Source organism: Geotrypetes seraphini, chromosome 11 (assembly GCF_902459505.1).
Source record: "Geotrypetes seraphini chromosome 11, aGeoSer1.1, whole genome shotgun sequence".
Taxonomy (NCBI): Eukaryota; Metazoa; Chordata; class Amphibia; order Gymnophiona; family Dermophiidae; genus Geotrypetes; species Geotrypetes seraphini.
In genome coordinates, this window is record NC_047094.1 from 8,843,708 (window position 1) to 8,856,738 (window position 13,031).

At 44.9% G+C, this 13,031-nt stretch overlaps 1 protein-coding gene across 1 annotated transcript in view; it reads right to left on the reverse strand.

Annotated features, from left to right (window-relative positions):
• MYO15A (myosin XVA) overlaps positions 1-13,031 on the reverse strand; it is a 204,666-nt gene that overhangs the window by 71,578 nt on the left and 120,057 nt on the right. The window contains exons 33-38 of the mRNA XM_033914963.1: positions 12,567-12,679; positions 10,563-10,657; positions 5,831-5,951; positions 4,099-4,243; positions 2,325-2,454; positions 106-214 (exon numbers count right to left, since the gene is read on the reverse strand). Coding sequence (XP_033770854.1) covers positions 106-214; positions 2,325-2,454; positions 4,099-4,243; positions 5,831-5,951; positions 10,563-10,657; positions 12,567-12,679 — 713 coding nt within the window. The remainder of the gene's footprint in view (positions 1-105; positions 215-2,324; positions 2,455-4,098; positions 4,244-5,830; positions 5,952-10,562; positions 10,658-12,566; positions 12,680-13,031) is intronic.

Consider the following 13,031-nt stretch of genomic DNA (forward strand, 5'->3'; position numbering starts at 1 on the left):
ACAAAATGGCTTTTTTTCCCAGATCCAAATGAGGCGGAGGAAAACACAGAAAAAAGTGCCCATCTTGGAGCTTTCCTGGCCTTCGGTACCCTCTGGCATCTTTACCTGAAGGGGCGGCAGTAGATCTAGCAGACTCGGCAGGCTTGGCCGGCGAAGGTTTCTTGATTTTGGTGCTGGGAACTGGCCTCACCATGGCTACTGTCTCATTGGGCACCTAAACAGGAATCCAAAAGCGTTACTATGAAATCCTACAGGGCCGATATTCATTTCACAGCAATTTTAAGTGGGCAGAAATGGCTCCTGTTCTCTCGGATCACCTGGGACTGCCTAGCTCCTTCTTATTTGCTGGATTTAGGGCCCCCTTTACAAAGGTGTGCAAGCGTTTTTAGCGCACGCACTGGATTAGCACGTGCTATAGCACGCACTACCCAAAAAACTACGGCCTGCTCAAGAGGAGGCGGTAGCGACTTTAATGATTAGTAGACAGGGTCATATACAATGAAATCGATTCTGTTTACAATGTCCATTGCCTAAATCAATTACCGGTAAGCTATTTTGTCAATTTTTATTATTTCTATACCACTTATAGTCTAAGAGGTTTACATTCAGGTCCTCAAGCATTTCTCCCTGTCTGTCCCAGTGGGCTCACTCTCTATCTAATGTACCTGGGGCAATGGGGGGATTAAGTGACTTGCCCAGGGTCACAAGAAGCAGCGTGGGATTTGAACCCACAACCTCAGGGTGCTGAGGCTGTAGCTCTAACCACTGGGCCACACACTTAGTGCTTCTTTAAGTTATCACACTCCGACTATTTGGAATAAACTTCCTCTCACTGTTAGATCAGGAACTAAGTATTTGACAAAGCCTAGTTTCCCAGGATGGTCTCAGGTCTCAAAAATCTCCCGTATGAGGAACGGCTGGGTAAGTTGCAGCTATACTCACTCGAGGAGCGCAGAGAGAGGGGAGACATGATTGAGACGTTCGAATATGTCACGGGCCGTGTCGGGGTGGAAGAAGATATCTTTTTTCTTAAGGGACCCACGACCACAAGAGGGCATCCGTTGAAAATCAGGGGCGGGAAACTTCATGGCGACACCAGGAAGTATTTCTTCACCGAAAGGGTGGTTGATCATTGGAATGATCTTCCACTGCAGGTAATCGAGGCCAGCGGCGTGCCTGATTTTAAAAGAAAATGGGATAAGCATGTGGGATCTCTTCATGGAAGAAATTAGGGGGCTGGGTCATTGGGGAGGGCAGACTTGGTGGGCCATAGCCCCTTTCTGCCGTCTTTTCTATGTTTCCCTATGATCCGATAAAGCTGGAAACATTGGACTAAGGACTTCTTTTACTAAGCCGCATTAGGGCATTAACGCGCGGAATAGCGCGCCCTAGACGCTAACGCCAGCATTGAGCTGGCGTTAGTTCTAGCCGCGTAGCGTGGGTTTAACGCACGCTAAAATGCTGCGTGCGCTAAAAACGCTAACCAAACATTTCAAAGCACCCGCGTATTTGACAGCTACAACATCCCTATGACTTGGTTTGGTTCAGTCTCAGCCTTTTGTGGCAATCTTGACAGAAAAGCATTGGCCTGCTCTACGTCTTCTGCACGGGATCAGAATTGTTACGAAAAATGAGATTACCCTGACTATTCCTATTCACTACGGAAAAAGCTGAGACCCAGCAAAGATCTAAAACAGTGCATCGCAAACTGTGTGCCGCACGAGATTTCAGGTGTGCCGTGAGATGCCGGGGAAGAAGAGAGGCACCGGCGCCAGCTGACTGCCTACAGGACGTGCCTCTCAGCCATCGCCAGCGCCTCTCCTCCTCCCTGGCGCCGCTGCTCCTCTCCGCGCCTCTTCCTATTCAGCACCCTCCACTGGCGGCTCAGCGCCCCATCTAGAGGGCCTCCGCACATGGGCGGACATCAACGGAATGATGCACGTGATGTCATCGCGGTGACGTCCGCGCACTTCCGGGTGCCCTCGAGCCACAGCCGCCAGTTTAGGGCGCTGAGGCTCGTAAAGTTTGCGAGACGCTGATCTAGAACATATAACGAATGAAAAGCACAGTCCAGTCCCAAATGGAACCATCTTCTTTAGCTCGCTTTCTAAGTTTCCAATAAATACTAGTCGAATTTAATGCAGACTGGATCACATTTATCATCAGTTTGTGAATCACCTTGACCAAATCAAAACTACCTCTTTAGAAGGACCACACAAGGAGATGGGTCCATGCTAACTTAAAGCTACTCTGTCCACAACACTCTAAATCAGCAGAAGGACTTTTGTCTCTGAACGTATGAAGGATCAATATTGACTACGTACGGTAGATCTGGGGGGTATTCTTGTAGGGACTTGTATTGGCGTTGATCGTGCTGCCATCTTCCCTTTTAGTATCTTCAAGGCCTCATCATGAGGGTCCAATTTCTTCTTAAAGATCTTCCCGGCCTCCCTTCTGTGAAGAGAGGCAGATCAGAGAATACTCAAAGGGCCTAGAACAGGGGTAGGCAACTCTGGTCCTTGAGGGCCGGAATCCAGTCGGGTTTTCAGGATTTCCCCAATGAATATGCATTGAAAGCAATGCATGCAAATAGATGTCTCATGCATATTTATTGGGGAAATCCTGAAAGCCCGACTGGATTCCGGCCCTCGAGGACCGGAGTTGCCCACTCCTGGCCTAGAACCTTCACACTGAAACTAACCCTTTAAATAGCAGAAATGGTTTAGGATAGCGTTTTTCAAATTCATCAAGCCAAATATCCACTAAGTCAAATAAATTTCAACCGAGTACCCACGAGCTCTGATCAGTAGATTTTGAAATGGATATTCCAAAAATTGACATAGTTTAATCAAGAAATAGAAAATTAAAATACTTTTTTCTGCCTTTGTTGTCTGGCCATTTTATTTTTCTAGTTGTATTGTCCAAGCTCTAGTTTCTGCTTTCCTCCATCTTCGCTTAATTCTTATCATTTTTCTCTCTCCTCCTTTTTTATTACAGCTTTCTTCAATTGATTTTTTTGCCTCTTTCATTCGTTATTACTATCCAGTCTTGAATTTCTCCCCTTTTACTATGTCTATCTACAGCTTACAATCTCTGTCCCTCACTCTGGCTCTCTTATTGTGGTTCTGTTATGTCTGTTGGTTGTAAGTCATCTGGAGTGTTTTTTTAATGGGCAGGTGTTTCATAAATAAATAATAGCTTCACACATGGAAAATGTAAACTGCCTTGAACTATTGTGGTTTTGGCGGTATATAAAAATAAAGTTATTATTATTATTACTATTTCCCTTAACATTTTGATTTTTAGCCAGAGTGAGAAAATACAGTTTTCAGACGGATGATTTTACAAATAAAACGCTTTTTAATCTACACTAATGGCTTTGAAAGTTTCCCTCAAAAAGATCTCGTAACGCATGAGCATTGGGGACCACATGTCTGTTGTTTAGACAGTAAGAACATGTGGGAGTTTCATTTACCTTCTGAGATGGAGTTTGAATTCAGAAAGCTGGTTTTCTCCTTTAACCCAGCTACATACTGTAACAAGACACAATGTACCCAATCTCAACATAAGAACATAAAAATAGCCTTACTGGGTCAGATCAATGGTCAATCAAGCCCAGTAGCCCGTTCTCACGGTGGCCTATCTAGATCCCTAGTACCTGGCCAAAACCCAAAGAGTAGCAACATTCCAGAATCTCAAAGATTAGCAAGATTTCGGAACCCCCAAATAGGAGCAACATTCCATGCAGAATCCCCAAAGAGTAGCAACATTCCAGAATCTCAAAGATTAGCAAGATTTCAGAACCCCCAAATAGGAGCAACATTCCATGCAGAATCCCCAAAGAGTAGCAAGATCCCAGAACCCCAAATAGGAGCAACATTCCATGCAGAATCCCCAAAGAGTAGCAAGATTCCAGAACCTCAAATAGGAATAACATTCCATGCAGAATCCCCAAAGAGTAGCAAGATTCCAGAATCCCCAGAGCAGCAACATTCCACGCTACCGATCCAGAACAAGCAGTGGCTTCCCCCATGTCTTTCTCAATAATAGACTTGGATCTGGAAGCTCTTCTTTTAGCCCAGCGAAACCCACTCTCACCTGGGCTCTGCCTGCCTTATGCCCAGTGGCTGCTGATACTGTCTGATGATGTCTTTGATCCTGTGAGTGGGCTCCGAAAAATGTTCAGAGTTCATCTTGGAGTGGCGAATCAGATCCTTGGCCTGTGGGCTGGAGGCTGGAATCGCTGATGAGGGAAAACAGAGTGGCTAGGTTTGAGTATAAGGGAGTCTTAACTTTTTTGAGTTTTGTGTATTTTTTGTGTAAAGTGAATAGGGCCTCATCTGTCGCATTCCACCTTCTGTCCTTCTTAGAATCACATTTATCCACTTCCTTTGTAGCTCACTTCCTGTGCAATATCTACCACTTCCTTATGCTACCATTCCTCACGGTCACACATGCCACTTTCTTTCCTTGTCCATTCCCAGAACCCATCTCTTCCCCAATATTTCCCAGAAACTCATCTATCACTTTTTCTCCTTCTCACTTCACACCACAGTCACCTCTGCCATTCTCTCAGATCCCAACGCCGCCACTTTCATACCCTACCATTTCCAAAAATCACTTTATTCATTCAATTTTCTATACTGTTCGTTCTCCCATGGATTTATTCAGGTGCGCAAGCATTTTTCCCTGTCTGTTCCGGTGGACTCACAATCTATCTAATGTAATGGGCAATGGGAGGATTAAGTGACTTGCCCAGTGTCACAAAGTGCAGTGTGGATTTGAACCCACAACCTCAGGGTGCTGAGGCTGTAGCTCTAAACCCTGCAGCAGAGAAAGCAGTGTACCAGACAATGAGCAATCCACAAGAGCCAGCGGTATGAGTCAAAGCCTTGTTTATTTTAATCCAGGACGTACAGGAACATGGACCCATGTTCCTGTACATCCTGGATTAAAATAAGCAAGGCTTTGATAGAATATATCAGACTTGAAATATGTAGCCTGCTAGAGCTGGTATTAGACATAACTGGGGACTGCAAAGCCCAGGCAGTACTGCTCTGGCTTCCATCTGCCTTAGGGCTCTCTCTGACTGGGGGGTAGTTGCCCTAGTTGCACTCCCCTAACCCTGTTCTTATACGTCAGGGGTGTCCAAGTCCTTCCTCGAGGGCCGCAATCCAGTCGGGTTTTCAGGATTTCCCCAATGAATATGCATGAGATCTATTTGCATGCACTGCTTTCATTGTATGCTAATAGATCTCATGCATATTCATCGGGGAAATCCTGAAAACCCGACTGGAATATGGCCCTCGAGGAAGGACTTTGACAACCCTGCTGTACGTCCTGGATTAAAATAAACAAGGCTTTGACTCATATCGCCGGCTCTTGTGGATGGCTCACTGTCCGTTCCCACTTTCTCTGCTGTTTGGTGTTTCCAGGATCTGGTCCTGTTGGACTCTTCTTGTGGGGCTCTAAATCCGGCTGCGGCGCTCTCTCCGATGCCACTTCCGGGACCCGCACCCAGGAACTGATCAGCGAGAGCACCGAAGCCGACACGAGCGGCAAATTCGTGGCTGCTCCTGCCGAAGATAAAAAGGTACGTGGAAAGGGCACGCGTGCGTGGCAGGGGAGTTGGGGGAGAGGGGCACCAATGCCCCGGGCACCGCTCACCCCCCCCCGCTATGCCACTGGACCTTTATGCACCTCTTTAACAAGGTAGAACTACGATTAAGTGTTGAAAGGGGGCATTTAGGGCTGACTGAAGCTCGCTGAGTGGCGATGTTTGAGCGCCATCGCCAGGCTGCGTCCCGTCCGGGCTGCTGCGCCGACTGACCTGCCTGCTGAGCTGTTTCCACGGGTGTACTGCCGTCACACTGCTCTTCTGCACCGTCCCTGCCGCCCACCTTCCCTCTACCTTTCATCCGCTGCAGCACCGCAGATGGTTTCTCCAGGTCCTACGTAGGAAAGACGAGAAGAGGACAGGAAATATGAGCCCCCCCCCCAACGGAACTGCCTGAGGATGCAGGGGATGAGCAGGGGAAGAATCATTGACTTGAAAGCAATCCCTATGGTATCAGGTGTTGTCAAGCACTCCGTAACATCCAGTTCGGAAGATCAGGTGGCAGTGTGGAAGTGTGATCCCAGTTTATACTAGAAAAATGTGCCCTTCCCCCTTCGTATCTCCCCTTAAACGTTTTCCTTTCCTATGAGAAATTGCATTTCCGCTCCCACCTCTCCTCAACTTCGTCAGCATGTCCTGTTTTTCTGTCACCTCCCAATCTATTTCATATTTTAGCCTTTTGAATTATGTACACTGCTTAGACCAGGATTGCCCAAGTCCAGTCCTCGAGATCTACTGGCAGGCCAGGTTTTCAGGAAATCCACAATGAATATGCATGAGAGAGATTTGCATCTCAAGGAGGCGGTGCATGCAAATCCATCTCATACATATTCATTGTGGCTATCCTGAAAACCTGACCTGGCTCCGGCTTTCGAGGACCGGAATTGCCTACCCCTGAGCTGGTGTAACTAACAAGTTAGTTACTCTGTTTTATGTGAAACTAGTTGCGTTGTCTGGCATTGCTCTGGAAATCCAGTACTGTATGGTTAACGTATTTCAAAATGGAGAAATAAAGTAAGATTTTTTTTATTGCGCAGCATTAGGATATAAGAACATAAGAACATAAGAAGCGCCATCTCCGGATCAGACCTTCGGTCCATCAAGTCCGGCGATCCGCACTTGCGGAGGCCCTGCTAGGTATTCACCTGGCTTATTTTATAGCCAACCATATCTTTATATGCCTCTCTCAAGGAGATATGCATATAGAACAGGGCTGCCCAAGTCCGGTCCTCGAGATCTACTGACAGGCCGGGTTTTCAGGATATCCACAATGAATATGCATGAAAGAGAGATTTGCATACCAAGAAGGCAGTGCAGGCAAATCTCTCTCATGCATATTCATTGTGGATATCCTGAAAACCTGGCCTGCCAGTAGATCTCGAGGACCGGACTTGGGCATTCCTGGCTCAGATAATATGTAAGCAGTCTATCATATTTTACTAAACTTGAAACCTAACTTGCAACCTATGCCTCTGCGACTGCATAATATTTCGTAGCAAGGAAGGCGAAGAATCTTGCTCAAGTAGCTCAAGGTGAGTTATTCAGCGAATAGGAAAGGGGACTTATTCAGAATACTGCGGCAAAATTGATATTTGGTAAGCATAAATACGATCATGTGACCCCCTTTATTTAGGGTACTTCATTGGCTTCCTGTGTTCTGGAGAATTCAATTCAAATGTCCTTGTGTGGTTTTTCAAATTCCTATTTACCATCTCATTCAAGAAATATTCAGAAATATAACCTTGGCTTTCCATCAGTCTGTTAAGAGAATCAAAACTGCATCCAATTTTTGCAAATCTTTTGGGTTTTTTTTTAATCTGCAATTAACAACTTTTCAGAAAATGTTAAAAACTTATTTATTTCAAAGATCTCTAGTTGATTCTTCTATTCCAAGATAATTTTTAGAGTAGACATTATCTTACTCTTTAACTGAATTTAGGTAACATAGTAACACAGTAGATGACGGCAGATAAAGACCCGAGTGGTCCGTCCAGTCTGCCCCACCTGATTCAATTTAAATTTTTTAAATTTTTTCTTCTTAGCTATTTCTGGGCAAGAATCCAAAGCTTTACCCTGTACTGTGCTTGGGTTCCCACTGCCGAAATCTCTGTTAAGACTTACTCCAGCCCATCTACACCCTCCCAGCCATTGAAGCCCTCCCCAGCCCATCCTCCCCCAAACAGCCATACACAGACACAGACCGTGCAAGTCTGCCCAGTACTGGCCTTAGTTCAATATTTAATATTATTTTCTGATTCTAGATCCTCTCTGTTCATCCCACGCTTCTTTGAACTCAGTCACAGTTTTCCTCTCCACCACCTCTCTCGGGAGCGCATTCCAGGCATCCACCACCCTCTCCGTAAAGTAGAATTTCCTAACATTGCTCTTGAATCTGCCACCCCTCAACCTCAAATTATGTCCTCTGGTTTTACCATTTTCCTTTCTCTGGAAAAGATACTGTTCTACGTTAATACCCTTCAAGTACTTAAGCGTCTGAATCGTTTGTTAACCAAGTTGAGGCCTTCTTGTAAGCACAGGTGGAGTCAGCTGAATAGAAAACAGCCAAAAGCAATTTTGGCAGGCGAAGAGTCAATGGCATTATCTTCTATACCAGAGGTGGGTAACTCCAGTCCTGGAGGGCTGGAATCCAGTCGGGGGTTCAGGATTTCACCAATGAATATGCACTGAAAGCAGTGCATGCAAATAGATCTCATGCATATTCATTGGGGAAGTACTAAAAACCCGACTGGATTCCGGCCCTCAAGGACTGACGTTGCCCACCCTTGTTCTATACCATCCAGGTGCAAATTATATATCAACTAGCTGGATTAAAAAACTACCTGGATTAAAAAATGTACATAAATATGCATTTACCTCTAAGACGCTCAATGTTTCTGCATTTTTGCTAATCAATCCTGCTGATTCCAAACCCCAGGGGATAAAATAAACTTTACTGTTATTTGTTGTTATTTTTCACAAATTCAAGCTTTTCATGCCGGTTTAATTAATACCCCGATTTGCATTAAGCGTGATAAGGATCCTGGTACTTTAACTCATGCTTTTTGGTCATGCCCTTTAATTAGGTCATTCTGGTCTGCCATCCTGTTATTTTTAGGCTTATTATGGGGGAGTTCTGTTGTAGATTCATCAAGGGGAGTAATTTTTGGTAAAGCTGTGGCTTGTGGGGTTTTTGGTAAAAAGAATTGTCTCTTATTTCAAAAGGCGTGTATGATAGGACATAAATGTATTATGCAATTTTGGTTATCGAATGAAGCGCCTCGTTTGTGGCATTGGAGGAACCAGTTTCATCGTCTATTGTTATTTGAGACTTGGGAAGTTAGGCGTTCGGCTAGGATAATTCGTAGGTTTATGGAAATTTGGGATCCCTATATTCAGAACCTTTTAACTAAGGCAAGAAGTTTAATTTTTAATAATTTACACTGAAGCTATGATTATTTATCTAAAATTCCAGTTCTTTACTTTTATTATTCTTTATTTTTGTCAACTTTCATTGGATTTGAGGGGTTTAGTATGATTCCGTCAATAAAATGTTATAAACTCAATTTTGGGGGAGGAAGGAGGGGGGAGAGGTCAATAGGGAAAAGGGAAGGGGGGTAGGAATTAGGGGGAGGGTATTGGGAGATGTAATGCGTATTTTGGAAATATATTTAAACTTTACTGTTATCAAGTGAACTTTTTATAGATTTTTACTGGAGTTAACTGTGTCCTAAAGATACAGGGTTACACGTCCTCCTTTTCGAGGACGAGTCCAGGGGTCTGGGACGGCTTTTGAAAACCCGGCCCTTTCTCCGGGTTTTGAAAATCTTCCTCGAAATCACGTCAGGCAGGAGGGCCTCTGCGTATGCGCTTGCATGTGATGTCATTGCGTCACATCCGTGCATGCCCGGATGCCCTCCTGCCCGACGAGAGCAGGCAGTGGGGGGAGGGGCTGGGGTGGAGCTAGGGCAAGATTGGGGGCATGACTGGGGCGTAACGGGGCAGTGATGTGGGGCCTGTGGGGGCGGGTCTAGGGGTCCTCACCACTCTCTTCCACGTCGTGGGAAATGATATGGCTAACCTCCTTTGAGTCGTTACGAGCGACAACAATTAGTACTTTATTTGTACCACAGGGCGTATTGGACACCTTATAAATTGTCTAAATTGTCTTCTGCTGCCTCTAACCTTTGTTGGTCTTGTGCTTCTTGATCACATGTTCTTTAATTGCAGCTTATTACAAACTTATTGGTCTAATGTATGGTCAATCATTTGTGATATTCTACCTATAACTGATAATATTTCTTATGCCATCATCATTACTGGTGGTGCAGCATTGACATGTACGCTTGATAGAGGTCAACTTAAATTATTACAATGTATGTTACTGGTGGCTATAAAATCCAGATTGTCTCATTGGAAAGATTTTTCAGCACTAGCTGTAAATGAGTGGTGGAACACAATATGTCTTTATGCTAAATATGAGAAGTCCGTAGCAGAAAATAACAGACCATCGCGCTCCTCTTTTACTTCAGTGTGGTCTCATGTTATATCTTATTCTGATAATTCTTGATTGTTTATCTTACTGGAACCTCTGGATTATTACTAACATTGACTGATGTTTATATTCTGGATCTTGCTTGCATACTTATTGCTGTTTGCTGTACACCTGTTGATGGAAAATGTGATTTGTTCCTGCAGTATTCTGTTTTCTTTTGTTTCTTTTGTTGAAACTTTAATAAAAATTATTGAACTAAAAAAAAAACCAAAAATCTGGTAACCCTGCAAAGATCATTTTTAATGTTCACCTTTAGGAGTTAGAGCAGCTTATAAGGTTTACAAATGACAAACGTGTGAAAAGAAGGGACCAGACTCCAAACCTGTCTATGCCAAAACCAAGAAAAGATGGCGTAACTTATCATTTCTAAATGCAAAAGAAAGCTTTGCTTACCCCATTGCCATACGACAGGACTGGGTCAAACAGGCTGTCCAAATAGCGGTCTAACCCTTTCTGAGTTGGGGGCTCACTAAAGGAGTCCGAATCTCCTGTTAGCATCAAGACAATAAGAGAGGTTAAGACGGAACATCTCCCAGTCATACCATGAAGTTAGGTCTAGGAATGGACTGTCAATCGCAGTAACAAAAGCTAGATCATTGCAGGTCATTAACGAATGAAAAAAAAAAAAAAACCCCAAACAAAATATTAGACATTAGACATTTTTTGTTTGCTGATAACAATGTCCCTGGAACATAGAAACATGACTGCAGATAAAGGCCAAAAGGCCCATCCGCAGCATCCACTATCTCCTCCTCTCCCTATTGGCTAAGGCTCTTAACATTTGCATCTCCTCTTCCTATAGGCTAAGGCTCTTTACACCTGCATTGTGATGTCATAGAACTTGATGGTTATAGAAACATAGAAACATGATGGCAGATAAAGGCCAAATGGCCCATCCGCAGCATCCACTATCTCCTCCTATCCCTATTGGCTAAGGCTCTTAACATTTGCATCTCCTCTTCCTATAGGCTAAGGCTCTTTACACCTGCATTGTGATGTCATAGAACTTGATGGTTATAGAAACATAGAAACATGACTGCAGATAAAGGCCAAAAGGCCCATCCGCAGCATCCACTATCTCCTCCTCTCCCTATTGGCTAAGGCTCTTAACATTTGCATCTCCTCTTCCTATAGGCTAAGGCTCTTTACACCTGCATTGTGATGTCATAGAACTTGATGGTTATAGAAACATAGAAACATGATGGCAGATAAAGGCCAAATGGCCCATCCGCAGCATCCACTATCTCCTCCTATCCCTATTGGCTAAGGCTCTTAACATTTGCATCTCCTCTTCCTATAGGCTAAGGCTCTTTACACCTGCATTGTGATGTCATAGAACTTGATGGTTATAGAAACATAGAAACATGATGGCAGATAAAGGCCAAATGGCCCATCCGCAGCATCCACTATCTCCTCCTCTCCCTATTGGCTAAGGCTCTTAACATTTGCATCTCCTCTTCCTATAGGCTAAGGCTCTTTACACCTGCATTGTGATGTCATAGAACTTGATGGTTATAGAAACATAGAAACATGATGGCAGATAAAGGCCAAATGGTCCATCCGCAGCATCCACTATCTCCTCCTCTCCCTATTGGCTAAGGCTCTTAACATTTGCATCTCCTCTTCCTATAGGCTAAGGCTCTTTACATCTACATTGTGATGTCATAGAGCTTTATGGTTATAGAAACATGATGGCAGATAAAGGCCAAATGGCCCATCTGCAGCATCCACTATCTCCTCCTCTCCCTATTGGCTAAGGCTCTTAACATTTGCATCTCCTCTTCCTATAGGCTAAGGCTCTTTACGCCTACATTGTGATGTCATAGAGCTTTATGGTTATAGAAACATAATGGCAGATAAAAGCCAAATGGCCCATCCAGTCTGCCCATCCGCAGCATCTGCGGATGTGATGCATGTGTGCGCGTGACATCATCTCGTGGGATAGGCGGATGCCCTCCTGCCCGACGCCATTTCGAGGAAGCTTTTCAAAACCCGGACAAAGTGACGGGTTTTGCAAAGCCATCCAGACCCCCGGACATGTCCTCGAAAAGGAGGACGTGTCCCGGGAGATCTGGACGTCTGGTAAACCTAATCCCGCCCCTCCCCCCCCCCATTCATAATTTGAATGTTTCAGTTTGTAAAATGGATATTCATGCTGGACCTTTCTAGTACCTGGGCGTCCATCTCACAGGTGAGATGGACGTCCATTTGGGACATGGTGACCTGGACATTCTTTCCAGACTGCCCCTCCATACACTAGTGGTTGCTCTGTGTCATTTCCCCTGGTCTGAAGAGCTGACTCTTGATGTTCCCAGTACCTGGCCCAATATTTCCCAGCATGCCCAGTGCCACCTGATAGCCCCTCTCCACAAATCCACTTGATTTCTGAGGACTCACCATGACTGTAATAGCCGTCAGAGTCGGGCGTGTTTACGGGCAGTACGCTGGGGGCCTTTGTGGCTGGTGGAGAAGGAATTTCATCAGGTGTCTCAGGGTCGTTCCTCTGTGCTCTAGGAAGAAAAGTATATATGAGAGGAGGACGGTTACTGGCGCTGGCTAATTACTGCAGTTCAACGCGTGACGCTTTCCTGCGGCTCCGCTCTTTCACGCCCTAAAGCCACCATTTCTGCAACAGGTGGCTTCTAACAACCCCTACTGAGCCTGGAGAAAACTGGATTCATGGAAGGCAAATCTACGAGTTAGAAAACCTTTGGGCAGTGCAGCATTTGATCTCAAGAAAGAAAAACGCACAACCAGCCTGTCCAGTGCTCTATTTGCAGGTCTGCTCTGTGACCTCTAGGCAAACCGAAGGGAATTACTGTTTTTACACCATCGGAAAAGGCCGCCCATCACCTGGTCCTG